This window comes from Pimephales promelas, chromosome 12 (genome assembly GCF_988280905.1).
Source record: "Pimephales promelas chromosome 12, fPimPro1.hap1.1, whole genome shotgun sequence".
Lineage (NCBI taxonomy): Eukaryota > Metazoa > Chordata > Actinopteri > Cypriniformes > Leuciscidae > Pimephales > Pimephales promelas.
Window position 1 is genome coordinate 18,849,602 of NC_142780.1, and position 27,419 is coordinate 18,877,020.

General features: G+C 37.8%; 1 protein-coding gene across 7 annotated transcripts in view; it reads right to left on the reverse strand.

The window, feature by feature from the left end:
• The window catches only part of pou2f2b (POU class 2 homeobox 2b), a 37,280-nt gene continuing 9,861 nt past the window's right edge, over positions 1-27,419 (reverse strand). The window contains exons 1-17 of one of the 7 annotated variants that reach the window (XM_039679598.2): positions 13,197-13,356; positions 9,311-9,376; positions 8,936-8,970; positions 8,790-8,849; positions 8,092-8,190; positions 7,697-7,933; positions 7,453-7,552; positions 6,766-6,857; positions 5,764-5,901; positions 4,626-4,767; positions 4,246-4,394; positions 3,715-3,906; positions 3,161-3,209; positions 2,924-3,062; positions 2,699-2,761; positions 1,214-1,287; positions 1-999 (exon numbers count right to left, since the gene is read on the reverse strand). In XM_039679598.2, the coding sequence (XP_039535532.2) occupies positions 698-999; positions 1,214-1,287; positions 2,699-2,761; positions 2,924-3,062; positions 3,161-3,209; positions 3,715-3,906; positions 4,246-4,394; positions 4,626-4,767; positions 5,764-5,901; positions 6,766-6,857; positions 7,453-7,552; positions 7,697-7,933; positions 8,092-8,190; positions 8,790-8,849; positions 8,936-8,970; positions 9,311-9,376; positions 13,197-13,251 (1,992 nt within the window). In that variant the 5' untranslated portion in view covers positions 13,252-13,356 and the 3' untranslated portion in view covers positions 1-697. Of the gene's footprint in view, positions 1,000-1,213; positions 1,288-2,698; positions 2,762-2,923; positions 3,063-3,160; positions 3,210-3,714; positions 3,907-4,245; positions 4,395-4,625; positions 4,768-5,763; positions 5,902-6,765; positions 6,858-7,452; positions 7,553-7,696; positions 7,934-8,091; positions 8,191-8,789; positions 8,850-8,935; positions 8,971-9,310; positions 9,377-13,196; positions 13,357-27,419 lie in introns of those variants that run through there. The other 6 variants (XM_039679597.2, XM_039679601.2, XM_039679599.2 and 3 more) reach the window with 6 other exon arrangements.

The following is a 27,419-nucleotide window of genomic DNA, read 5'->3' on the forward strand; positions in this document are numbered from 1 at the left end:
AACGTTTGAGCTCGACTTGCTCATATTTTATGTTGAAACATTGAATCATAGAAACTGAAAGAAAACGATATGATTGCATGGAAAATGAGATGATGAGCTCAGAGATGGCTGGATTGTTGTCACTGGGTCTGGTCCTGGACGGTTGGCTATTTACAGGTCCTTTGGATAAAGCTTTTCCATCCGTATTTTTTGGTGTTTGTTTTTGGTATTTGAGATTTTGGTATGCTTGTATTTCTTTGTCATAGCGAGTCTCTCAAAGTTCCTTTTATACTTTTTGGTATTCACTATTACTCATTTTTTTTCAAAGAGTTGTTCTACAACACAGTAAAGTTTGTACTTTTTGTTGTTTTTGGTGCTCAAGGATCTCTTTTTGTCCTCTTGTCTCACTACACTACTCACATAGTTTTTTCTTCTCCTTTAATTTACGTATTTGGCTGTGTCCCGCTAAGCCTCATGGTGTTTTTTTTTTGGTTTCATTTTCCCTCTTCTCTTCTTCCTTCCTCCTTCAACTCTGTTTCTCCATCTCTCCCCTCTTCTACTCTTGTGTATTTTTGGCATCAGTAGAGTGGGAGAGCGGAAGAAAGAGAGTATGAACGAGAGGAAACGAAAGGGAGCGAGGGGATCAAGAGATGCTTTGGTTGACAGGTAAGGTTTCATTTCCCTCTTCTCCTCTGTTTGTGATTGGACTTGGGCAACATCACTCAATTTTAGCCCCTCCGATCGAGTGCGGGCTGTGCAGCAATTCACCGGAAGAGCAGGAAGAGATGGGGCTCGAGCAAGGGGAGGGACTCATGCCGCCTGCGACGGGAAATGAGGTTTTGCCAACAGCTGAACCGCCCAATCCCATGCCGGGGCCTGTTGCCATGGGCAACAAAGAGGAGTGGTTGAGGAAGAGGGAAGAGGTAAGACCTGCTCCTTGGGCCCCAGAACCACCAATTAACACCTTGCTGCTGCCTTCAAGACTGGAAATGGGCAGCTGACCACCACTGGCTGCTAGGGCTGTGGAAGAGACGCAGTGTTACCCTCAAACATCAACAACAACAATATGTGACACGAGAAACAGGATGCACTAGTGCGTGAACAATGTGAGCAAAGAAGAATAGGAGTGGTAAGACTTAAACAAACACTCAAACAGAGAGGACAAAGTAACACATGATGACTGATATGAGGTGGTAAAGTCGTCAGTCTCTCTCACCCTCCCTTTCGCACAAACCTTGAATAGTAGCAAGTGGGTTGCTGCCAAGAAGAGCTTGGTTCATTCCTGTGTTAATGCTCCTCATCGTATTCCTGAGTCACACAAACAAATAACCATCCCACAAAACACACAGAAAGAAATGGAAAACAGAAAGGAATGAAGGGAAAAAGAGAAAACATTTCGAAGCATAGTTAAGAGCTGGAAAAACAGAGCAAGAAGACAAATCTTTGCAGAATAAACATTGCTTTTCTTGTAATACAATGCAGGTCACGTATACCAGCAGAACTCAGTGACGCATCAGTCCGTAACAACACTTACACTAAGATGTAGTGGGATTTTACTAAATCTTTTCAACGCATTCTCACCCCAAGGCGTCACCTTTGACCATGCTTCAATATTTGACGTTTCAGGCGCCCTTTAGCGTCACTTACATGACGCGATCCTACGGCGTCATCTAACTGACGCTAAAGGAAAGCGTCAGTTAGAGGACGCGGTTAGGTTTAGGTGTGGGGTGGGGGTAGGGTACACGCGATCCTAGGGCGTCATCTTACTAACGCTAAAGGGCGCCAAAGCGTCAGATATTGAAGCATGTCCAAATGCTTCCCAAGGCGTCAGTTAAGTGACGCCTTGGGGGTGAGAATGGGCTGATCTTTTGAACAAATATGCAAAATCTCTAAACAAATATGCAAAACATTGTAGCACTTAGCGTACTGTCTGGATACTACAATAAATAAAACAATATATATACATTATCATTTTTTGAAATATTAAAACAAATACATGATTTATTATAAATATTTTTTTATGTAATTTATTTAATCGATAACTATTTAAATAAAGGTGTGTTTACTTTATAACAAGGCAAGGCCTATATAAACACTACTATTAATAAGTTTGTGGTCAGTCATTTAAAAAAAAAAAAAGAAATGAATGCCTCTATTAAGCAAATGATCAAAAGTGAAAGTAAAGATTTTTTAAATTTCTATACTATTTTTACACTGTTACAAAATGTATATTCTATCAAATAAATGCTGTTCTATTGAACATTATATATATCAAAGAATACTGAATAAAATATATACGATAACTGTTTTTAATATATTTTTTTAAATCTTGGCAACCCCAGAGTAGTTTTTAACAGTAGTTTATATATATATATATATATAGATATATATGATAATATCATTAATTATAAAGAATTATATAACATTAATTATAATTAAAATAAAGAATTTAATATCGTGATATCTAATATTTAACTTTGTAAATAAAGAAAAATAATTTCACTGCAATTAATTGCTAAAATCGTGATATTGAGACAACAGACAACAGTGGTTCTCACTGTGTGTATGTTGTCCTAAATAGTCAATATCAAAAACAAAGCCAATTTACCTATGTGTGTTTATTTTATAAATATTTTATTTTATATGTGTATATGTATAATATTTTATGTGTGTATGTGTGTGTGTTTGTAATAACACAGACTCTGCTGGTTGCAATCACCTCAAACTTGCAGCAAAGTCAGTGATGTAGTTAGAAACGTCACCATTCTTTTTATGCCATGAACTGCGGATAACAAAACCACACACAAAAATACATTTGCACACACACAAACACTGCAGGTACCTAAATTTGCTGAGCCAGAGGGAGTAAAATGTGACGAGGAAGAGCATGGGTGTGTGTGTGTGTGTGTGTGTGTGTGTGTGCATGAGAGAGAAATCAACTCACCCTGTGTTCAAACTTAGCGTACTGTGAGTTGGAGGGGCGGGGCTGGCATCCCCACGTGACGGCGGGGTTACAGGTGAAGAGGCGGAGCTTAAGGTGGGTCCACTTGAGGTCAAAGGGCAAACTGATGACATGGTGGTCACTGACAGAAGGAAATAATAACAGATGGAGCATCCATCATATATATACTAAACAATTATATTTGTCTCTGATCAGCAAGTGTCCACTTATGCACTGTACCTGCTGTGCTGAGACTGCTCACTGTCTGGGATAGTCCCTGACTGGACATCTGTAAGGAAGATGTGTATATGATGTCACAGGTCAAAAGGGAAACATGATGGACAAAGAGTATTGATGGGTGAAAAAGAGGAAAGGGAGAGAGGCCGGTGTCAAACACTGGAAGGTCTGTGCTCCGTTTGTAGATGCTACTCACTCAGTTATACAAAACTTCAACTACACTTTCAAAGTTAGTGAATACATGCAATATTCCTCCAAAAAAAAAAAAAAAAAAAAAAAACATGTGTAAGTAACAGAGGTTCAATCCTCCGATAGTATTACAACAATGACAGTGAACTAGTTGCATAAATTGGGTATGAAGGATTGGATTACGATTATTCCACATTAAAACGCAAAGCAATGCAGGGCGGGTGAAATCACATTCAGGAATGGATGGTGTATGTGCCATTATGGGAATGATTATTATCGACTGCTCATGCAGGAGAAACTAGTAGAGTGTTGTGGCACAGGGTCATTTGAGATGGAGGTATGAGCCAAGGGAGCAAGCCAGGTCGTACCATGTGCGGGCTGTAGCAGGGGGGTTTGTGCGAGGTGGGCTGGGGTTGGCTGGGCAAGGGAGGGGTGGCACTGGAGGGGTTAATACGTTTCTCTTTCTGTCGGCGGTTGCAGAACCAGACGCGGATCACCTCCTTCTCCATGCTGAGCTTCTCTGAGATGAGCAGGATCTCCTCTGAGGTAGGCTTCTGGTTCTGAATGCAGAAAACACAACTGATTCAGAGGTATATGAATGTTTATTTGGTTATACACTACCGTTTAAGAAGTTTGGGGTCAGTGTTTTTTTCTAAATATAAATATATACGTTTTAGAAATTAATTCTAAAAAAAGATTTCTGAAGGATCATGTGACACTGAAGACTCGAGTAATGGCTGCTAAAAATTCAGCTTTGCCATCACAGGAATAAATTACATTTTAGATAAATAATTATTATATTTTCCACTGCATACAAGACCTCTTTAAAAAAAAAAAAAAAAAATACTTTTGAACGGTAGCTTATGTTGTGCAATGGTTTTGTAATTACGTGTTCTAACCGTGATGAAGCTGCGTTCCAGAGCGATGCGGACGTTGGTCTCAATGCTGGTGCGTTTCTTCCTGCGGCGGCCAGGCAGGCCCTCAAACCCCAGCGAGGGAGAGGAGAGAGCACTGGGACTCGGCAAGGTGCAGTCCATCGACATTGTTTCTGAGTAAACCAGTAACGAAACAAATTTGAAACTTTACAAAATGTTATATAAAACATTTTGTGGTTGACAGTCTATTTTTACATTCTATGTTTAAATTATAAAGTAGCCAAAATGCCACTTAATATGTGGTATTATTGTATCGTACAGGACATGCGTTCAAGACTGATAGAAACTTGTGTAGAATTAGATTGATAGCTGTTAAATCTGATGGAGCTCTTTGCGATGGTTACCTGCGTCATTCAGCCACTTCTCCAGCAGAGGTTTGAGTTTGCACATGTTCTTAAAGCTGAGATTGAGAGCCTCAAATCGAGAGATGGTCGTCTGACTGAAATCATTCCCATAGAGTTTCCCCATGGCCATTCCCACATCACCCTGTAGAGGGAAACAGAGACCAAACCTTACTTTACAAGGAAATAGAGTGAATGGATTGAAGTCCCTTTCCCGCCGGAACAACACCCCTCAGCCTGACTGAGTGGCAAAAGATCTGCTGCGTGACTGGATTTAATTGGGGAAACTGCGAAAATGTGACTAAAACGAACAATTTTATCAATTTAAACTAAATGTTGCACTCAATAGTGTTCCTTACAACTTACTAAAGATCCAGTGATCCATGGATATTGACATGCAGCCAGGAATCGTGTTGCCTGACATTTATGTTTGCCTGATTTCGACACCGGGGAAATAAAAGCAATACAGACCTAAACATAAAGCAAATTTGCCTGTGAACGCTTTATATAAATACAATATAGGTAGGTCTGAATCCGGGTGACCACTTATATCAGTGTTATATATAGCCTATATATATATATATATATATATATATATATATATATATATATATATATATATCATTCTATATATAACTTTTTAGTTTTTTTTTTTTTGGTCAGTGTTTATTAAAAAACATCCAATAATGCTGAATATGCAATGATAAATATTTAATTGATCAGTTGTTAATATATATAACAATACAAAATATATGGGTATGGTTTTACACCTAAATTCAGCATATTGGCACAAAATGATAACGCCAAATCCACCTTTCGCTGACTGGAGTCCAGTTGTTTCTGTGAATTGCAGCGATCCATTTGCTCCTCTTTCTATAGCAGTCTGTAAAAATATATACCTCTGATTTTTTGTCAAATCTAGTTGTACAGTCAATCGCAAAACTCTATCCCACTTTATATGTGTTGTGTTTGTTTTTCGCGGCATTCATGCTGAGAACAAATACAGCCGCTCAGTCTTTTTGCCACTCGCTAAAGGGTGCCATGTGCGTAGTATTTCGACAAAATGTCATTTGGCGTCATGACGCCAAAGGATGAGAATGGGCTCTATACAAATATTCTGTGCGTGTGTGTGTGCGTGTACCTGTGTGAAGCCCAATTTGATCCTTCTCTGCTTGAAAGTGCGGGCAAATTGCTCCAGTTCCTCCAGGTCACTGGGCTCCTCAGGGTGAGAGGTCACTTGCGTCACTGTGTTCGCGCTGCTCTCTGCAACCTTTTCTCTCTGCCACAAACAAGACAAACATCAAGATGAGAGAATAGCACAGAATATAGTATTGTGCACATAGACCACCGTTCAAAGGTTTGGGTTTGGTAAGATACTGTTATTTGTACGGGGTGGGTAAGAAGGTTTCTGAAAGACATCCTTTACCCTGACTAAGGCTGCATTTATTTGATCAAAAATACAGTAAAAACAGTAATATTGTGAAATATTAGTGCGATATAAATAACTATTTTAATATACTTTAAAATGTTATTTATTAAGCTGAAATTTCAGCATCATTACCCCAGTCTTCAGAGTCACATGATCCTTCCAAATTCAAGGTAATATATAGGTAACCTATTAATAAGTATGCTTAATATGTTTGTAGAGCTGTGATTTAAAAGTAAAAGTCTTTACTATCAGTTTTGAACAGTTAATGCATCCTGGCTTAATAAAAATAGTTTAAAAAATTTATTATTATTATCTTTAAACTCTTACTGTCCCCAAATTTTTGAGCCATACTGCTTATTTTACTACAACTGTAATCCACACAAATTTACAAAGTTTACAGACATCATTGTGTTTTTCTTGTTTAAAAAGGAACTGAAAAATAATGACAAATCTTTTACAGTTACTTTATCAGTTATTTTATTCCGTTGACAACAATAATATTTGTAAAGGGTCAATAAAAGCACTAAAATTTTGTTCTATACTATGGAAGTCAATGGTTATCGTCAACTGTTTGTTACCTATACATGTAGAAGAAATTCATACAGGTTTGTAACAACTTGAAATATCTTTGCAAATACCCATTGGAAGTTGTTTATGTGCCCTCTGACATATGTTAACCTCCCAAATATGTGGGTCTTTCATTAGATGATGTACCTGTGCTTGAAGACTAAGTCTTGGTGGACCGGCCAGCAGGCTTCCTTGGTTTTGCTGAGGTAGTGGAATTAGATTTGGTGTTGATAGCAGCCCTGAAACACACACAACCATATGATTATATTAATTACCCATAAATTAAATCTGATTGACAACCACAGTTTTTTTTAATCCAATCAAGATGCCTTGAAGAAATATAAAATAAAGTGATAATAATAAAAGTACTAATTCATTAAAATAATTTTTGTTTTAAACCACTGGATCATGACACCTGACATGCAACAAGTCTAGCTTTAAAAGGGATACTCCACGTTTTTTTTAGAAATAGGCTCATTTTACAACTCCCCCAGAGTTAAACAGTTGTGTTTTACCGTTTTCGAATCCATTCAGCCGATTTTCTGATAGAGGAATATCAGTAACCAGACAGTTTCTGGTCTCATTGACTGCCATAGTATATTTTTTTCCTACTATGGAAGTCAATGAGACCAGAAACTTTCTGGTTACTGATATTCTTCTACATATCAGGAAATCGGCTGAATTGATTCGAAAATGGTAACTCTGGGGGAGTTGTAAAATGAGCCTATTTCCAAAAAAAAGTGGAGGATCCCTTTAAGTGAAGAGGGACAAATGACCTGACATAGGAAACTTATTTAGGGCACCGCATGAGTGTACACATAGTAAATGAGCTACCTTGCTGCCCTTGCTGCGTTTGTGGTAAAAGAAACTGTGAAGGCAGAGTGTGTCCTGGAACGAGGACTAACTGCTGCAGCTGTAACAACTGCTGAATGTCCTGAAAGAGAGAAAAGAAACAGATGCTGAGAGAACATGATAGTTTCACTCTGATCTGAGGAGGGAATTCACTGAGAATAAGCACTGTTGAGTGAATTTGTCCCTTGTATCGCTTCAGGTGCTGCTCAGCACTGATTGGCTGTACCTGGGCAGTGAGCTGGATTGGCTGAGAAAGAGGGAGCTGGTGAGGAGGAGGCGGGACGGAGGAGGCGGTTTGTTCTTGTGTGCTCTGCGATTGGCCATGTGACTGCGGCTGAGCTGCCTGCTGATTGGCCTGCTGTTGATTGGCTGCGTGGGCCGCATGTGACTGCTGCACAGCTGCAGCGAGGAGCTGCGCCTGCTGTAAGAGCAGCTGTTGCTGTGCAGGCAAAAGTGCAGTCAACTAGAGAGAGAGAGGAAGAGAGAGAAGGAAAATGTGGTGAAAATAAGAGTTAGAAAAGTGGATGAAAGAAGGGTAAGCAAGGCAAGCAAGCTCACGCAGGAACCCACACAGACACACATGAGAAGCACATGTCAGAAGTAAGTGTGTGTTTGTCTCACCCCTGCGAGCTGGCCACCCGTTAGCATCAGCTGTGTGTGGGAAAGGGCCGTCTGAGCGGGTGCAGTGGGAGACATCTCACCACAATCCTCCACCTTAGCCTGAGACAGAGACAGAGAAATGTTCATGATGAATTCATGGGTTAAAAGAGACACGGGGAGTGGGCTTATTTAAATGAGGGTGACAAAGGGAGGATAATGAAATAATAAAAAGAGGTGGAAAACCTGTAAACTGTGAAAAAAACAACAACAAAAAACTTTGCTTTCACTTTATTTTGACACTTCTGTTGACTATAAGTAACGTTGCATGTCCTACATGTCCAGTAACTCTCACTAGAGTGTTGGTAGACTATTAGTTGACTAGTAGGGTTAGAATAAGTTTGACTTATTCTGTATTTGCAAAGTTACTTATAGTCAGTAGAATGTCTCTTGGGGAGCATCAAAATAAAGTTTTAGCGGATATTGAGCAAACAGTCTACTAATGCTCTAATGAGAGTTAGTTGACATGTAACACATGCAGCGTTACTTATAGTCAACAGAAGTGTCAACAGGGACCGTCAAAATAAAGGTTTACCCTAACTTTTAATCAAATTGCCTTCAGAAGCGGTTTTAAATTGGCCATAACCCACTAAACAAGAAAATGTGCCGATCTGTGCAGACTCACATAAAACACTCAGATACATTTACACACATTTACTCACTTTGTTGCCGCTACTCAGTGTGGGTGAAAGGGAGAAAGGGTTGATTTTCATCAGCTGAACCTGTTGGAGGGAAACACATTGAAAATATGATTCATTTTTTTAATGCTGTATTCAGATAAAAGATAACAACGGTACCAGTCACTTACCTGATTATTTGAATCTGAGCCATTTCTTTCTGAATCTGAGTAAAAAATAAGAGAAATACAATAAGAGAAGTCAATGTATTAGTTAATTTGGTAAATGTAAGTTTTAGTTAGTTGGTTTGTTAAATGTAGTTATTTTTACATAGAAGACTTGGCAACAAACATGTATAATTTTGATTCAATATAATGTTAAAACATTTAATTTATTTATTTATCTTGTTGAAAAAAAATTTATTTATATTGTTAACATTAAAATATGCTGCAAATATAAAATACTTATTTTTGAAAATGTTATCAGGGCAAGTAAATATCTGAGCGGACAAAACGTTTTTGTTGAGCCCTGTTTCAGACATACAGAAATATAATGAAGCTCCATACCTGTGCTCTCCATCGGAGAGTCTGCCGCTGGATTCTCAACCTCTACTGGCTTTGACATTCTGATATCTGAAAAAAAAAACAAAAAAAAGACAGAGCGGTATAGAATTAGTCATGAGCTGATGAATTTCTGTTTAACACAAGAGTGGTGATGTTTTGAGGATGATAAATGGAAGTTTAACCAACACAAGTGTTATATTTGCAATAAAACATTTTTTGTTGATAGAGTCAGGTTTAGATTCCTTCATTCTCCAACAAGTGGAGACGTGATTAATCCGTGATTAATCCAACAAACAACTATTAATACATCGCCACAGACGTGTCACTTCAAATTTAACTGTAACCGAGCCAATGGGACTGTCCCAGACACTCAGCGGAGAGAAACGCAGTGTACAAAGTTAACGTGTTTGAAATATATCTTATAAGAATATTAATTACATTTTTAAAAGGGTTTTATGAAGTTCTAGTCTACATTGAAGCAGGTAGATTCAAATACATATATTCCAAGTCAGAACACACAACTGAACATGTGCGTGTGTTTCTGATGCATTCAAGCCAATTCAGTTTATTTGTATGGCATTTTTTACAATACACATTGTTCAAAGGAGCTAAGCGGCATCAGAGGTATAAGCAAAAGAAATTTTTGTCTCTCAAATAGATGTGCATAAAAACACACACACATGCTCACTCACACACAGAAACACTCACTTCCCTTTTGTGAAAAATGCAAATAAAGCCAACGACTGACTAATAATATCACCCACCTGCATATACCACTATCTCGTCTGAGCCTCTTTATCTCAACACTCACATTTCATCCTTCATTTCTCACTCTTTCAGAGTTCCTTTCATCAATATTTAATTCCTGCCAACTACATGAATCAATGAGGCCTTTTTCAGATACTGATAATTAATGTCTGGCTCCTCCAGGGGGCAGTACAACTTTCCATTATTATTATTATTTTTTTTTTTATTATTATTTTTTTTGTAATAATCCCAGAGAAAGTTACAAGGAAACCAATTTCACTTGTATCAGTTGTGTCACTCGGGTAAAAGCCACCAAAAAGCTGATGAATTGCCGACTTCCTCAGACGATCAAATCCGTGGTCCAGACACAGTGGTTGGTGAAAGGAAGTAAAAAGGAAGGAAAGCCCCACTTGAGGCCGTCAGGGAGCGGGCCGTAGGGTTCAGGGTTTCCACCGAACGGCCTGTTGGTAAAATGGTGCTCGGATAGCTCAGGGTAAAAGTTTGAGAATATTTTCAGATTGCCTCACACAAGTTCTGACTATTTAGTAAGATTGAGTTTCATAGTTCATATGAATGATAAAAATAAATGGTCTTTAGAGGTCTTCAGAGAGGCATGTATTCACTCTAAAAAAATGCTGGGTTGTTTTAACCCAATTTTGGGTCAAATATGGAGAATTGTTGGATTATTAAATCCAATTTATAAATTTAACCCAACAACTGGGTTTGTCCATATTTGACCCATGATTGGGTTAAAATAACCTAGCATTTTTTAGAGTGTTATTCATTTAAAGCAAAAAGCTCAAATTAATTGTTTAAATCATGGATTAATTTTAGTGAATCACACTCTAAAAAATGCTGGGTTGTTTTAACCCAACTTTGGGTCAAATATGGACTAACCCAGCCGTTGGGTTAAATTTTTACATTACATTTTTAACCCAACATTTCGGGTTTGTCCATATTTGACCCAAAATTGGGTTAAAACAACCCAGCATTTTTTAGAGTGCATCACAAACCTATTTGACACCTTGCAGTCTATGATAGCTTATTTGATTTACATTCACCACAACAGTTTTTATTGGTCTAGAATTCAAATATAGTCGTATATGAAGTGAATGTGCAGTTCATCATTCATAAAGTAAATAAAGTTGAACGAGTGCCTGATGGTTTTGGTGTTAATGTCTCACTTCCCTCTCTGTTTCCCCTCAGGCTGGGCCTAACACAATGTGTTAAACCAAACCCTTACTGTCGGGCCAGCTATTAATACCCTCTCTCTCTCACACACACACACACACACACACACACAAATGTAAGTGCCGCTATCATATAGTCTATATACAGTAGCTGACACACACAGATCTATTTCTTACTATTTTCCAAACTTCTCCATTTGATAACTTCTGTATTACAAAGATCTCTATTTTTTTTTTATAAAACTAAAATAAATATGCTTACACTGCTTGCACATATGGAAATTTTTTCCAAGCTAATAGTGTTTTACATGATTTTCAACTATACTTAAAGACGAAGATGCCACATGCAAAGAAGAAGAGCTGTCTTGTGGCAATAATCGGGGCAATCTCAAATCTCCATTACTGTAAGCATTTAGCTACAAATTTTCCAGTACGTCTTCTGACTGCTGATTTCTGGTCAGTTTGAAAGGTCAGATAATCAGTAATGAGAATGCAAGATTTCTTTAGGAACATGATACTGGTTTCAAGCTGGCCAACCTGCTAGACACTTCTAAAGTGAAGACAACAAGCCTCAAAGAAGCATACTAACGGCACACACACTTATACTATGTTTTACACACACTATACTAACAGAGTACATTGTACTCATAGTGGTCCACTAGTATACCAGTCCCTTCAATATTAAAGGAAAGAGTTTCTGTACTGTGAGCAAATAAGTCAAGTGTCGGTTTGGGATCTGAGGAAGAAGGGAAACCCCATGAAGAACTTCACACTGGGTTTCCCGGAGGTTCCCTCGCACTTCCAGTCAACAAATATGATTTCATCAACTCTACAGTACTGGAAAGTGCCAATTTTCCTGATGGATCAGCAAAAAATTAAATAAGAAAAAATACATGGTATAACCTGAAGATTTTATGCACATAATACCACAAATTTGAGTTGATGTAAAGCACTTAAAAGCTAGAGCTGTCAGATTTTCAGATTTTTTTTTGTATATCTGGTATTAAAATATTTTTATGAACAATATTATCAATTGTGCTGTTGAAATGAATGTAGAGAAGTGTAATTATTCTGAAGACTGCATTTCAGAAATTAGAGGAACAGTACTTAGTAAAAGTCAGATCATTGACCAGTTCTCATTTTACTAAATTGCAAATGCTACAATGAGAGCATTAGATTGTATAGTATAAAAATGCCCCCTAAACCTCATTGTGGCAACAAGAGACTTGCAAGAAAAGCCACAGAGTTCATTAGCTATGTCATTACTCCAACAAAAAATACGTATAAGAAAACCTTGGGTCTGCCAAAAAGCTAAACGTTATATTTGTTGTGCAAATTTAAGAAAATTGAAAAAATAAATGGCACAAAAACAGAAAAATACAGCACAAAAATATTATTCTGTCCTCTGAACTGCACTTTCAGCAGGAAAATTCAAATTTAAAAAAAAAAAAAAAAAAATCTGACTACCCGAAAACCCTGAAGTCTGGGAACATATAGAAAAAGGGATTCACAACGGCTCCAAAAAGTAATTTAACACTCAAACATGCATACCAAATGTTTCACAATCACATTTATGATACAATTTAATACATTGTTAATTATAATTAAAATTAAATAAAACTAAAAATATTCAATTAAGCAATTTATACAAAATAATTTTCAGTGCTTTGAAATAAAATAATCGCAGATAATGCATCTGAATCCATTCGCAAAGCACTGTAACATAAACTCCTCTATTTCTAGAAAAAACACACTCTGAAATTCAAGATTCAAGACATATACATTCTGGAATTTCAGACTTTGTGTAACTTTGCATAGCACTTCCTTTCAGTTTCTACATGCTGACCTTCTTGGTCTGATGACCAGAAACGTCCCTGCGTTTCTAACGAATCCATCAATAAAACTCAGAAGAGACCAACCTGGCAACCGCAGAGATGCTCTAGACAACATACCTGGCAACCACATATGGGAATAATCCATGGATGCAACAGGACCGGTCTTTGTCATGTTGATGAATATGTGTGCACTCGTTCAGTGAGGTCCTCTTCCTCTCTCACACATGCACACGCTCGCTCTCTGTCTCACTCTCTCCGCTTCTCTTTGACGGCCGAGGAGGAGGAACAAACTGATAACAACTCTCCACTCCTCCTTCTCTCCTCCCTCCGTCACCTCCTCTCTAACGCTGTACCCACCCACACCTCCGCCCCCTCCTTGCCCACTTCCTGACCCCGAGAGAGCAAGAACAGGGCAGGTCAGAGCAGACATGCCACATTTGCACTTACAATACAATGCATTTTTAAACTCGTAAGTGTGTTACAGGTCGTCGTTTCATCGGGCGAATTTGGGTGACGGTCGCTTTTGGAGGATAAAAGCCTGAGGAAGGCGAGCAGGATGCTGAGCGAACGAAGGAGGAAGTGAAGCGCTGTCGATCGGTGGGCTGAGGAGTGGGGTCAGGTGAACTGAGAGAGGATGAATGAGGTTGAGAGTGGGAAGCTGGCAGTGAGGAGTGAGAGATGAAAAATAAGCAGATGTTAAGAGATAGAGGTGAAAAGAGGGGGAGAGTTGTGCCGCTGGAAAGTGCTGGGGTTGCTGGAAAGAGTCGCTCACGAGTCCTTGCGGTGGCTCTCTCGGCCTCTCTCGCACACCCGTGTCACTACTACGTATTTCTACTGTAGCTATATCAACACATCTGTCACAACACAAGCCTCCATCAGAAAATACAGAATGCTCACACGACTTTTTTTCCAACCTCACACGTCCACACTGGGGTATGAATCACCCCAAAACAAAGCAGAGAAAGCAAAACAAGCATGTAAACCATTTGTGCTATAAAACTGAAGCAGGAAGCAGGGATGGATCACAACCTGTACTGTTCAGTGACTGGCCTAAATAACTGTCCTAAATACATGTCCTGCATCAGAGAACAGCGTCGACACATCATTATTTTTTTATTTCATTTATGTGGTTATTTTCACATTTGAGAAAATTAGGAAAGTTATTACATGCTATGAAATAACACAAATAGAGGTATCCTGGAATGCTTTTTTGAAGTGTTAAAGATACTTTTCACTATTTGGGCCAATTAAAATCTCTTAATTTAAATTAGTCTAGAAAATTAATTTAAACATGAGAATTTTAAACAAAAAGGATTTTTACTGGTCATGTATGTGTTCATTTAGTTTTTTTGCAAGTATTTGCATTTTCTGAAATTGAAAAGAATATAAGACTATTTAATCACACTAATTTGAACATTAAATAAATATATAATATTAATACAAAAAAAATCATAATACAATATTTAAAGAAAATGCTTTGGACTTCCATGAAAGGAAGATTTTAGCATGTACATATACACAATTTGATATTGAATATTTAGTAAACATTGTTTAAACCCTACATTTTAGAGTGTTTCGCATTACATCTGAACATTTACATTTATGCCAAAAGATTCATCACTATGAAACATATATTTAAATGCTGAAAGTTTATTAAACATAAAACAGTTAAAAAGAACAATTGAAAATGTATTGATTCCTTTGTATAATTTTAGTTTTCCTTAATATTTATTTGAGTTATTTGTTTAGTATTAGTTTCTTTTTTATTAATTTATTAAATATTCATTAGTGAAATAGCGCTGCATTGTTATATTTGTTATATATTGTTGCTATACTGTGCATAGAAAAGTAATTAGATATTTATTTTTATACTTGCATATTAAAAAAAAATATTTAATCAAAAACAGTTTGGAAAACATTCATTATTTAAAATTTTTACTTTATTTGACCTTTTTTTGCATTCAATATTTTTCATCTAATTACAGTGTTGAAACTATGGGTCCTCTGAACCATAAACAACGATTTCAGAGCAAATACATACATTTTGAGATGTATGAAGTGGAAGTATATCAAAATATGATATTATAAATTTGGTAAATATTGTTTAAACCCTACATTTTAGAGTGTTTCGCATTACATCCGAACATTTACATTTATGCCAAAAGATTCATCACTATTTAAACATATATGTAATACTGAAAGTTATTAAACATAAAACAGTTAAAAAGAACAAGATGTGATGACTCGTTCTTTCTGTGAATTTAAGAAACAGTCTGCTGAAATTGTTTACAGTCGAGGCAAAGTCCAAGTCCAAGTCCAAGTCCAGGACATATGAGGTGATATGAGAGACTGCAGTACTGTGTGTTCAACACTAAGAGGCGGCATTGCCCCACTTCATTATGAATGTTGTGAAGAGTTTCTCATTAATCTATACAGACACACACTCAAATACAAATTGAACAAAAGACAGCTGTAACCTTATAAAGTTCATACCTATACAGGCCTAAAAACAGTTTTTTGGTTATACTCACACTGCTCTCTATATAAATATAGATATATTTTCTTGCACGTCACAAACGAATACAGATGGTAGCTTATGATTTGCAGTTTCACTCAAAGAGATCAGAGTCAGGTTCACGGTCATCGAGAGCCTGTGCGAACGCAGTGCGGCTGGTGGGGTTAAAGTTCATGACCCCGAGGTCACACCATTTTCAAACAGCCTATGGTCTGCATATGTCACGGGGGTCTCAGGCCATTTGGCCGGCCCCTCGTCAACATGGCTTACGTGGAAACGTCACTCCTCCTACTGACATCAGTTTTAGTTAATGTGATGACTTGCGGCCTGATGCATGTGTGAAACAAACAGGAACATCTCATGGTCCACCAGCAAACATGCCGCTAGCTTTTGATTTTTAAAAGCTATATGATTCTTCATCCGTTCCCCTCGCTCTCCTTCCCTCCATGTTTATCTGATCAGCTGTCTGTGTAAGAGTGCAAGCTCCAGGCCTCAAGAGAGCCATCAATCTCACAGCTGTCACAGCCAAGAGTCGCATGCGTGCGTATGTGTGTGAGCGATTAGATACTAACTATTTCACACAGCAAACTCTCCGTGCTGTAGATGCAATCGCGTTCACTCCAACAGAAATGTGTCTCAGTCTTTAATGCTGATAAAGTTACAGAGACGCTTTCTTTCCGTCCACCATTCCAGGCTGATACGTCCACCTCTCCGCCTCCATAAACACAAATGTCCATTCCCTCCACTTCCCACTCGCTCCTCCAGCTGTTAAACTATCAGCGTGTCCCGTAATGTAATGATAAAAATGCTCTCTTTAAATTGTTTCCAGACATTTGCTCTTTCTTTCCCTCTTTCTGTCTTTCTCCCCTGCTGGTCAGCAGACGCTGTGACATCACTGGACACTGCTCTGCACTGTGATTGGTCACTGGCCCACGTTGCCAGGCAACAGCAGTGAAAGGTCTCTTGTGTGTGTGTGTGTGTGTGTGTGTGTGTTTGTCTGTGCTTATGTGTATGTTTTTACCCCTGCATGACAGACAGTGAAATGGTAAACGGAGAGCCGCTCTTGAGCTGATAAGTTTTCCTATCTGAAATTGAGCACTTTTCCTGTAATGTGAGTGAGGGCTGAGGATCGTTTTCCCGGAATGAATGTGTGCATGTTTAATATGTAGGCTTATATCTGTGTGTGAATGCAGCTCTGTGAGAGTGTCAGGGGAAAAGGTGGTTATTGTTTTTGACACAGACCCCCATATTTCTGCATCGATCGATTCCTCTGACTCCCGACACGACAATAATCGCAGACTCACACTCACACACACACACACACTTGGGCCTCTTTCTATCAGTAGCATTATTACTGTGCAGAGGTAGAGGGGGAAATAAGGGGAGCTAAGAGGAATTCATACGGCAGAACAGGAAAGAACGTGGATGTAGGAGAGAGTCAGGCCACTTGAAAAAGAAATGCACAGTGGGAGAATTGATAGTAAAATCTCACAGGGAAAGGAAAGGACATGGGGGAGATGAAGAGAGATGAGAAAATAAATGAAAAACTTGGAAGATAAGACTAGAAAGTAGAAGGAAATGTGTGTTAGCAGAAAAAAGTGCCACCAATCCCTTGCTCTTGGTCTCTACAAATGGCCGTTCAAACGGAAACTATTTATTGCTCCAATATTGAATCAAGCAACCTTCACAGTTACAGTTACAGTTGATCAAATATTCACAATATCTATACAACGATTTTACTTTCACAATGTAATATGTACAGTGTACACTGTAAAAAAAATATTTTCAAGATTTGTTATCACAACATATTTTCTTTCGTCAAATCAGCTTAAATAATTTATTTAGTTGAGATAACTTATTATTTTGAGTTTCTGATGATTAAATGAATCTCCTTCATTGTATTAACTCACTTTTTCCAGTTCAATCAACTTTTTAAGTCAACCAGGTTACTTACTTTTTTAAGTTAAACCAACAATATTTTTACAGTATATATATATATATATAAATTAAAGTTACAAAACCTTGTTGAGTTTGATTCATTTCTGTGAATCAGTTTAAACTTTCCATTTCAATGAATTGATTCTTCATTGAAAATTTATTGTTTTATTTTTATAATTTTAGTTTTCCCTTAAATTCAGTAAAATTCAAATAATATGCATTTGAGTTATTTGTTTAGTATTAATTAGTTTCTTTTTTATTAATTTATTAAATATTCATTAGTCAAATAGCACTGTATTGTTATATTTGTTAATGTTGCTATACTGTGCATAGAAATGAAGATAATTAGATATTTATTTTTATACAAAAATTATTTAATCAAACACAGTTTGGAAAACATTCATTATTTGAACTTTTTACTTTATTTGACCTTTTTTTGCATTCAATATTTTTCATCTAAGACTACAGTGATGTTTTGGTTAAACTATGGGTCCTCTGAACCATAAACAACGATTTCAGAGCAAATACATACATTTTGAGATACGTATGTATATATATATATATATATATATAAAAAACCGTCAAAATCCTGAAAATTACCACTATAATATTTTTTAGCTATCCCGCCTAGCCCTTTACTCCAGTATAATAACAGAAGAGCATTGCAAGAGAGATGAAGGATTCACCCCATCTTTTTCCAATAAAAGAATGAAGAAATGAGGGATTGAATTGGGGAGGAAGGGGGGTGAGGGCACAACAAAAGAGATGAGACGCACATTCACACAGAAAGTGTTGTTTTTGAGAGATGAGGAAGAGATGTTATTAGGTTGACAGCAGCGTAATGACGGAGCAACTCCAGAGCTGTCACACAGAAAAAGCACAACCGCACGGTGATGGAGGACAAGCACACACACGTTCACACCCACACTGTCACTTTCCAGAGGAACCGTTTGCTTTGACATGAAGGACGGGTCACGGTGGTCAACTAGTGAGGCTGACTGGCATACCTAGATTCTTTTTTTATTCGATTTTTCATTGTAAAAAGTTGAATTTAGTGCTCGCCAAGCTCATCTCAGGCTTTTCTAGTGCTCTCATAATTGTTCCAAGTTTTGAATATCCCTGTTTGAGAAACTATCTCCGTCTTTCCCGACAGTTTCAGTGTTGTAGCGCTGATTAAACGTGATTGGTTTAGAATTTCAGGAATAATTTGACCTTTAACCTGTCTTTCACATTTCCCCTGTGCAGTTTTATCCCCTTCACACATTCTCATGTCTGTCATTGACATTACTCATGTACCTTACTCATCAACTCATTAATATTCCCACTCATCTTCTATCTTTATCACAGCATCCATCTTTCTCTCTCCCATAATCCCCTTCTCCTTCGCTTTCCACCCCCCTCCTTTTTGTATCACTTCATTCCCCTTTCGTTCTCTTCTCATCCCATTTCACTTCCTAAACTACATCACTCTCTCTCTTTTTGTCGATCCATACATTTCCAGCTCCCTTTTTTATTGTTTAATTTCCCTTTTATGCCCCACTCGGACGTCTCTCTCTATCTGTCCTTGTCTCTGTGTTTGTGATAATAACTAAAATAAGAGTTTCATCTGCCATTATTTATTTCTCTCCTCCCGAGCGCAGGGAGATATCAAAACCTAGTCAGAGCCGGCACAGGGGACCCGTGCTACATTTGGGGAAAGGAGAGCTGGACTATGAGATGGAGAGAGGGAACGAGAGGGGGTAGGGGCTCTACTGTTGTTAGATGGGGGTAGATGGGCTTTGGGGGGGGGGGGGGTGTAGGAAATCGGTCTGGCTAGCGGAACAGCTTTTCACCTATCTCTCTCTCTCTCTCTCCCTCTCCATACTGCTTTGTATTCTGTGGAGATGACAGGGGAAAGCTTTATTGCTCTGAGTCGGTATCGATCGGGGCCCTAGGCAGGGGGGAGCGCACAGACGCCCATTAGAGGCACTTTCTCAACGACCGCTCCCTAAGAGCACAACCCCACCCTACCCCCCTTTTTTTCTTCTCTTTCTTTGCCTCTGAAATTCTAATTCAAGGTTTCTATCCTTGAGGCTTGACTGGGAAAGAGGGAGAGAAAGCGAGAGGAGACGTAATCTGATAAAGAAAGAGGCAACAGAGACACAAAGCAAAGAAAATATATCAATATTTCAATGGCCTACGAATACATGTGAAGTGCTACATTTCTCTTATCCCTCTTTCAGCTCACTGTTATTCCACATCTCTTATATTCTTAATAACACATGAAAACATGTTGGTTGAAATCAGTGTTTTCATGTGTAAGTCCAGCACTATATAGTTCACATAAACCGTGAAAACACAACAAAGACTGTACACTGATCCTGTGAATTGTGTCAAACACCAATACCTTTCTACTATGTCTATGCATTCAGATCCCAGTGGGATGTCACACTCTGGAATGAGGCCTATATCACCTGTAATCTCCCTCTTCACAGAATGCCTCATTTTGAATCAGAGTTTGGCAAGACACGAATCTCACCTTCCCATTCACCCCTCCTTGCTCTCTTTCTCACACCTCGACCAAACAAAACCACAATGCCATCATGAAGAAAATGCTTTCTGGTACCTCCATGGCAATCCCAAATCACACATAGTACACTATAAATATTAATTCTCTATTAACTTGCTGAAAAAGCTTGACCTGCAGAGACTAAACTTTGACCTTGGGGAATTTAAAGTTATATCTGCACATCTCTGTCCTTATAGAGTGAGTTAAAAGATACAGTGGTCTAGTGCACATATTCCAGAAATTGAGCCTCGTCGTTCATGTGGAAAATGGAGATTTGAATCTGGCTGGCAATAAGTCCTGGTCCCAGTCTCCCAAATCTTTCCTCTCATCTCTTCTGCATCTATCCAATACAAAGTAACATAATTGTGTATGTGTGTGTGTGTGTAAAATCTAAATTAAATGAATAAATAATAATATTGAAAATTTAGTATTTGCAACAGCATGATCAAAGTGACTCCTCAACTTTGAGCCTAGGTGATCATGTGGGAAATGCAGACTCAAATCTGGCCTGCAACATGTCAAGATCCCAATCTCCAGAATAATAACACTATCAACAAAAGTGATATAATATTAAAAAATACGATTAAAACAAAACAACGTTAAATCAAAATATATGCTCATGTGGGAAATGAACATTCAAATCTGACATGCAACCTGATTTTGTTCTTATCAATACTTTTCGATCATACTATTCTATCCACAAAAAGTGTTTATTTGCAACAGCATGATCAAAATGACTACTGAAGTTTAAAACTTTATAAATATAAATGCAAATCTTTAATATTCTTTTGTAGTCATAAAGTATCAGTATGGTGTGACCTTCGTAAAATGAATCTCTGATAACATGTTTTTAGACTGACAAACACTGAAAAGTCTGTCTCTATAACCACCACATGGGAATAGTTGAAGAAGAGACTTCAACGCAGCACAATCAGGGACCATGTTTACACGTGAGTCAATCGCTCCCACGCCAATCGATGGAAAGAGAGAGAGAATAGGTTACCTTTGGTCATTAAGACAGGGGGAATCCCAGACTTAGGGTGGTTAGGGGGTTCATTGATAGAGAGAGAAAGAGAGAGAGAGAGTATTTGGCAAAGAGAGAGAGCAGACAATTATCTGTATTGATTAAAGGGAGGCAGCACAGTGAAGAACAGAGCTCACTATATGTCGATCAATAGAGAGAGAGAGAGAGAGAATTGTTTGGGGTAAGAGGGTCAATAGGGTGGGAACGAGATAGGGACAAAATCAAGTGTGAAAACGAGAACATGTGCGAGGTAGCTAATAAAATGATGGTGCATGAAATAAAAAAGATCTGTATTAATGTTTACAAATTCTTATTGACATCATACTCATTATAAGCGTCCAGCACATGCATTCAAATGTCTAAATTTGGCTGTCATGTTCAGACGCAGTACTGATTAACCTGACATTACGCCCTTATACATTAAACAAAAATTACCATTGGGCCGAACACATTTTACAGTTACAAAATTAACTTGTTTAAAGAATCAATAAATTATTTTGTCTTTGGTCATATTATTTTGGGTCAGGGATGCCACTGTTGCCCACACAAAATAAAAAATACTGGTGCATGATAATCATTAACTTGTTTGCAACTTATACAGACTGAATTTGTGAGTTGAGTTTGAATGTTGAGCACTTTGTAGCCAAGGCCACTTCTCTTCCTCGGAAATGAGTGAAACACCGGAACAAAAGCTTCAAAGAGGAGTAACATCAAATGAACTGTGTAGACACAAGCCGTGCAGACAGAGCCACTGCTTGCCCCTTCTCAAAATATTAATCCCCTTTCAGACAAACTTGACCCCCAACACACACACACACTCCCCTTTTCCGCTCCCATTAGGAGTTGAATGCATATCTACGGACTGTGCTGACCGTTGCCTAGTAACCGTTACCCTCATCAGCTAACTCCAGAAACAACACAACATTCATGACATCCTCCGACTCATTTGTTGCTTAGTGATAACATTGTCCAAAAAGCATGTATTAGTGCACCTTTGCTGGAGTTTTAAAAGCAAAGTTTTAAAGAATGAGATCCTTTTCAGGTAAGACCATTCAAATATGAACATGTTAATGCATTTTAAAAAACAAATAATACAGAAAAAATATGCAAGAAGAGCAATAATCAGTTTGTTTTACATAGTTACTGATTAAAAAAAGAAAATTTAACTAATACTAATACTGACACAGATTATTATTATATTTACGTGCCAGATAATCAGTACGCAGAAACAATTCTTAATTGTTTTATTTCTACTCTTTGATAATAAATTCAGAATCATTAGACAACAACAAACAACACATAACATCCATATCACATTTTAAACTTTTATTATTTATTATAGAGATATCAATCATTATTGTAATTAATTATAAATATACTTATATTTATGAAAAGTTATTTTGCAATCTAAATAGGTGCTATTTTTTCTGAACTATTTATCCTTGTTCTATAGGCAGTAGCTGTAAACAATTTTAGCTGTACATTAATGTACTTTGACTGAAACACATATTCTTGTTTAATGGTATTGTTGGGTGCCGACCAAAAGATAATTAATAATAGAAAGATAACTAACAGAAAATAAAAGTGGAAGGTGGGGTGGTGGAGCGATGTCAACACAGGAGTGAGTTAAAGGAATAGTTCACCCAAAAAATAAAATTCTTTCATCGTTTACTCGCCCTCAAGTTGTTCCAAACCTGTATGAATTTCTGTCTTCTGCTGAACACAACAGAAGACATTTTAAAGAATGTTGATAACCAAACAGTTGATGGACCCCATTGAAAAAAAACAACAACTAAATAATAATACTATGGAAGTGAATGGGAAGTAAACTTTTTGGTTACTGATGTTCTTCAAAATATATTTTGTGTTCAGCAGAAGAATGAAGCTCAGCAACTTGAGGGTGACAAAATGATGAATTTTCTTTTTTGGCTGAACTATCCCACTAAAATCAGCCACTTACAGCTTTTGTGATTGCCAGAATCAGGCGTTTACTTGTAGTCAATTCAAAATACAGCATATCTATTTTCATACTAATTAAAGAAAAGTATTTTTTCCAGAAATAATTTAAAGGTTACTTAGACATACGATTAGATTGCATCATGGGGACAAACCTTACAGCCTAAGATGAGTCAAGGTTAAGCGAATGAGCACACACACACACAAGCACCCGCACTGATAAAGGCCTGTTTAATATGAATCAGATCTCAATGGATTCAGCAAGGACACAGAGTCTGGGTGCATTGTAATGTACCAGAGTAAATACTTATTAACATGTATATAGCACAAACAAATACTTGGTCAAATAACTAAAATTTCACAGTTTGTGTATTGAATTTATAAATAGAGACTATATATACAACAATAGAAGAGCCATCTGGGTCTGAAATACTAAAGCGTGGAAAAAGAAAAGGAAAAGAGTCCAGCAGAAAGATTAAAAACAGGAGAATTCAGGTGTGTATAGTTATGCATGCATGACATCACAATTCCCCTCCCCTAGCCACTGGGAGTGGGTGCCTTGGAAACGGTCGCTAAGGGAACAGACGACAGAGAAAAAGAGAGGGAGGGAGAAAGAGAGAGAGAAAAAGAGAGAAGGTGAAAAAGAGCGTAAAAAATAAAAGAGAATAAGAAAGCATCCTGTGATACCGTGCAAAAGAAAAAAAGCGAAAAGCACCAAAAGAGAGGATGAGACATAAGAGCCGAGAGTAACATACAATAAAGTCTCTTGTGAACCTTCTAAACAACATTACGTCGTATAAAATACAGCTCATTGGATAATGTGCTCGGGCAAGTTAAGGTAACTAAATGAGACATTATAATGTTCGATTATTACATTATTTAAGGCAGCAGAGCAGTGGCATATAAGTCAAGGCCTGCAGAGCAGCCAGTGTGCCTGTTCACCTGTGCTACACATCCATCTTACTGTCTACTAATACAAAATAATAAAAGAAATGAGCCGCCGGGCTTCTAATGCATTTGATATTAATCTCAGTAAAACTCGCACACTATCGAACTGATTAATAAAGATTTGATAGCCATCATAGAGGAAATTATTCAGTGCTATGTTATCCAATCATATGGCTTTAATGTAAATTTATGCTGATGTAAAAGTTCACATTTCCATTTATATCCCATATACTCCTGCCGCCACATCCACCCGGGCCTAAGACAAGCATCTCCTGTTACATCATTCATGAGTCTCCTTGAATATCAAACTGCTTGAGTACTGTATATATCACCATGAAAACATATACTCTCCACCAAATGAGAAAAATAAAGGGGTGGATTTGCAAGGCCATGAGACCTAGCAGACCCCGGTAGCCATATCACTTCCAATTCAGAAAATAACCCTTCATCTGATACTTAAAAGTAGGCTATTATTCTGAGTTCAATTGAAGTTAAGCCCAGTCAACAGTATTTGTAGCAAAATGTTGATACCACAGAGATGAAGGTTATGGCGAGACACTTACAATGGTAGTAAATGCAGACCAGTTTTTGGAGAATTTAAAAGTAGAACTGTGAAGGTTATAATTTATGAAAGCACCTACAGGCCATTACACAGAAAACCTTTTTGAAGTCCACTGCGCTGCTTTTCCATTGTTTTTTAAAACGTAGGCCTACTAGACGGACGCGTTTGACTGTTGCGCTGGCATCTTTTGCTGCTTCTCGTGCATGGCACTCAAGTTAAAAGAAGTTCAAATGCTTAAAAATGCATCACCTTGTATTTTTCTTCTGTTCCACGACCACGGACTCATCTCATGTTTTTAATCGCAAAAATATGTCGTGTGAATGTCCCCTAATTCTTTTAAAACTTATTTTATCCGAGCTATAAAGTTGTTCTTGTAATTTTTAAGACAATTTTAAAGCAACACCAAGTAACTTTTCCTCTGCGGTCGCCCTACAGGTTGGAAGCGGAATTGTCCCTTACCGCTGTCGTGAATGATTTAGCCTACCGCTTTATCCAGCACCGGCTTTGGAATGAATGATGTCCACAGAAAAGGTAGAGTATGTTACATGATTTCATGAAAATATGATGTATTGCAACATCAGAAACAAAGAAAAACTAAATAATGACTATTGTCACACTTGACGTAAAGCAACTCAAATTTGTAGTTTTCTTATGTCTCATTAGAACTAAGAAACTCGACCCGATCTGGCAATCTTACATAGCGTGGTTATAACAGATATAGGATGGCAAAGCAGAGGCGTAAGTGCCTTTCACCCTGTTACAACTTGATGAACCACTGAAACGATTTTGGAAACATTATTTTAGGGTAAAAAAATCTTAGTGTTGCTTTAAGGTTTTAGGTGTTACGCTATCATGGTAACAAAGTTGTAAAATTGGTTATAACTTAACACAGAAAAACATTTCTTCACAATAAAATTATGTTAACACTCATATTGTTTGTACTTTTGAAACAGTGAGTATTCTTCTAATGTTTACTGATTGGCCCCATTCACTTTCATTGCAAGTGCCTTACTTTAAGATTTTAGCTTTTTTTAAGTGATGTAATCAACATTATGCCTCAAGTGCTGTCGATTGACCTTCACTTGAAGTAAACCAGACATATTCATTTAAACTGAAATGTAAACGCATTCAAACCCACACCAGAGACTTTAAAAGTCTAAAAGCCTGTGCATATTTAGGACGATAACTATAAATATAAAGTCATAGTTCTAAGAATCCCTCATATTAAAGAATAGCAGAGTTCACACCACAGCTATAGCGATAACAGCACAGAGAAATGATTTTATCCAGCTGATGAACAATGAAAATATTGATAGCCAATTAGAATCCATCCTGCTGTAACAAAGTTGAGTATTTAAAGTGGCAGTCAAGCACTCACAATTAGAATAAACAGAACAATATCATCCGCTGCTCTGGACGCGAATATAGTTATCTTTATAGTTATCGTTCTTGGTGTGAACGGCCCTTAACTGTCTGTATATATTCCAAACTAGAGGCTGATGTAGACTCTTTAATATATGGTATGTGACTTTTCCCCTTAGCTTTCAGAGTGTTTCGCATCGCATGAGGCGTTAAGGTTCGTTAAAACTTACAAAAGTAGCGGATGCCACTATCAGCTGCAACACAGCTGGTAACTAGTTCCAGGACCATCCAAATGTGAATTTACAGATGCTTATCCACGCGAACACGAGTGTATGTGGTGGGCGCATGAGATAGAGAAAGCAGGGATCCCAAACCGACATGTTCTCATTTATACTGATAGGGCTCTTGTATCTGACTCCACAATACTATTGCAGCATTGTGGGTAAATGGTAGACTACCCCCACCTTCTACCCGCTAGGTTGAGTCTTTAACCTTGACCTCTCGTGCCTCTGCCTCCAGTAATGAAGTCAACCCCCCCCACTCCCCATTCCCCCCCCCCGCCTATCTGCCCCCAGCTCTGCTGTCCAGCGCTCCTCTCATTCATAGTAAACACTATTGATTTTTCAGCACAGAGAGTAAAAAAAGCCATGAATTTTAATGCTACTATCTCTCCCTCGCTCCAGCTCCCTCTCTTCCTCTGTCACCCTTTCCTTTCATGCGTTTTCCCTCCATCCCTTCATCCCATCTTCTTCTCTTCAAGATGTGAGGGAGGGCAGGAGTTGAACCAAGGGTGTGTTTGTTGGCTATAAACTTTGGATATATGAATGTGTGTGTGAACGGAGCGCTAGCTAATGCTCTCGTCTCTTTCACCCTCTGTGACTGAGACCGATTGATTTTGCTATAAGCAGCGTTGAGGCTATGACAGGCCAGCAGCGACAGACAGAGGAGCTCATCAACGTCCAATGAACACGGAAAAAAATCTCCTTAAAAATCCCTCCATCATGCCACACCAAGACTGGAGGAGAGAAAGACGATAAGCCTTTATAAAGAAACCCCATTAAACATCCCACACTGTAACATCACAATAAAGAGAGAACAGTTTGTGAGGGACACTATTTAGAAATCACATAATTGTCTGAAAAGGATAATGAACAGACAGACGCTATTATCGCAAAATAAGGGCCACAGCGCAGGGAGACTATCAGAAATAAAATAAATAAAATAAATGCATATTTATCTCAAATAAATAAACAAATATGCAGATATGGAAGATTAAATTGAGCTGGAATGATTTTACAATAGAAAAAAATACAATAAAAGCAAGTCCAAAACAATCAGCCCAGCTACAGAAAAACAATGCAACAACATTTCAGTAATATTAATATTTAAAGGATAAGTTCGTCGTTCCAAGCCTGTATAACTGAAGATATTTGGAAGAATGTTGGTAATCAAACAGTTTTGGTTAATATTGAGTTTCATTTTCACAT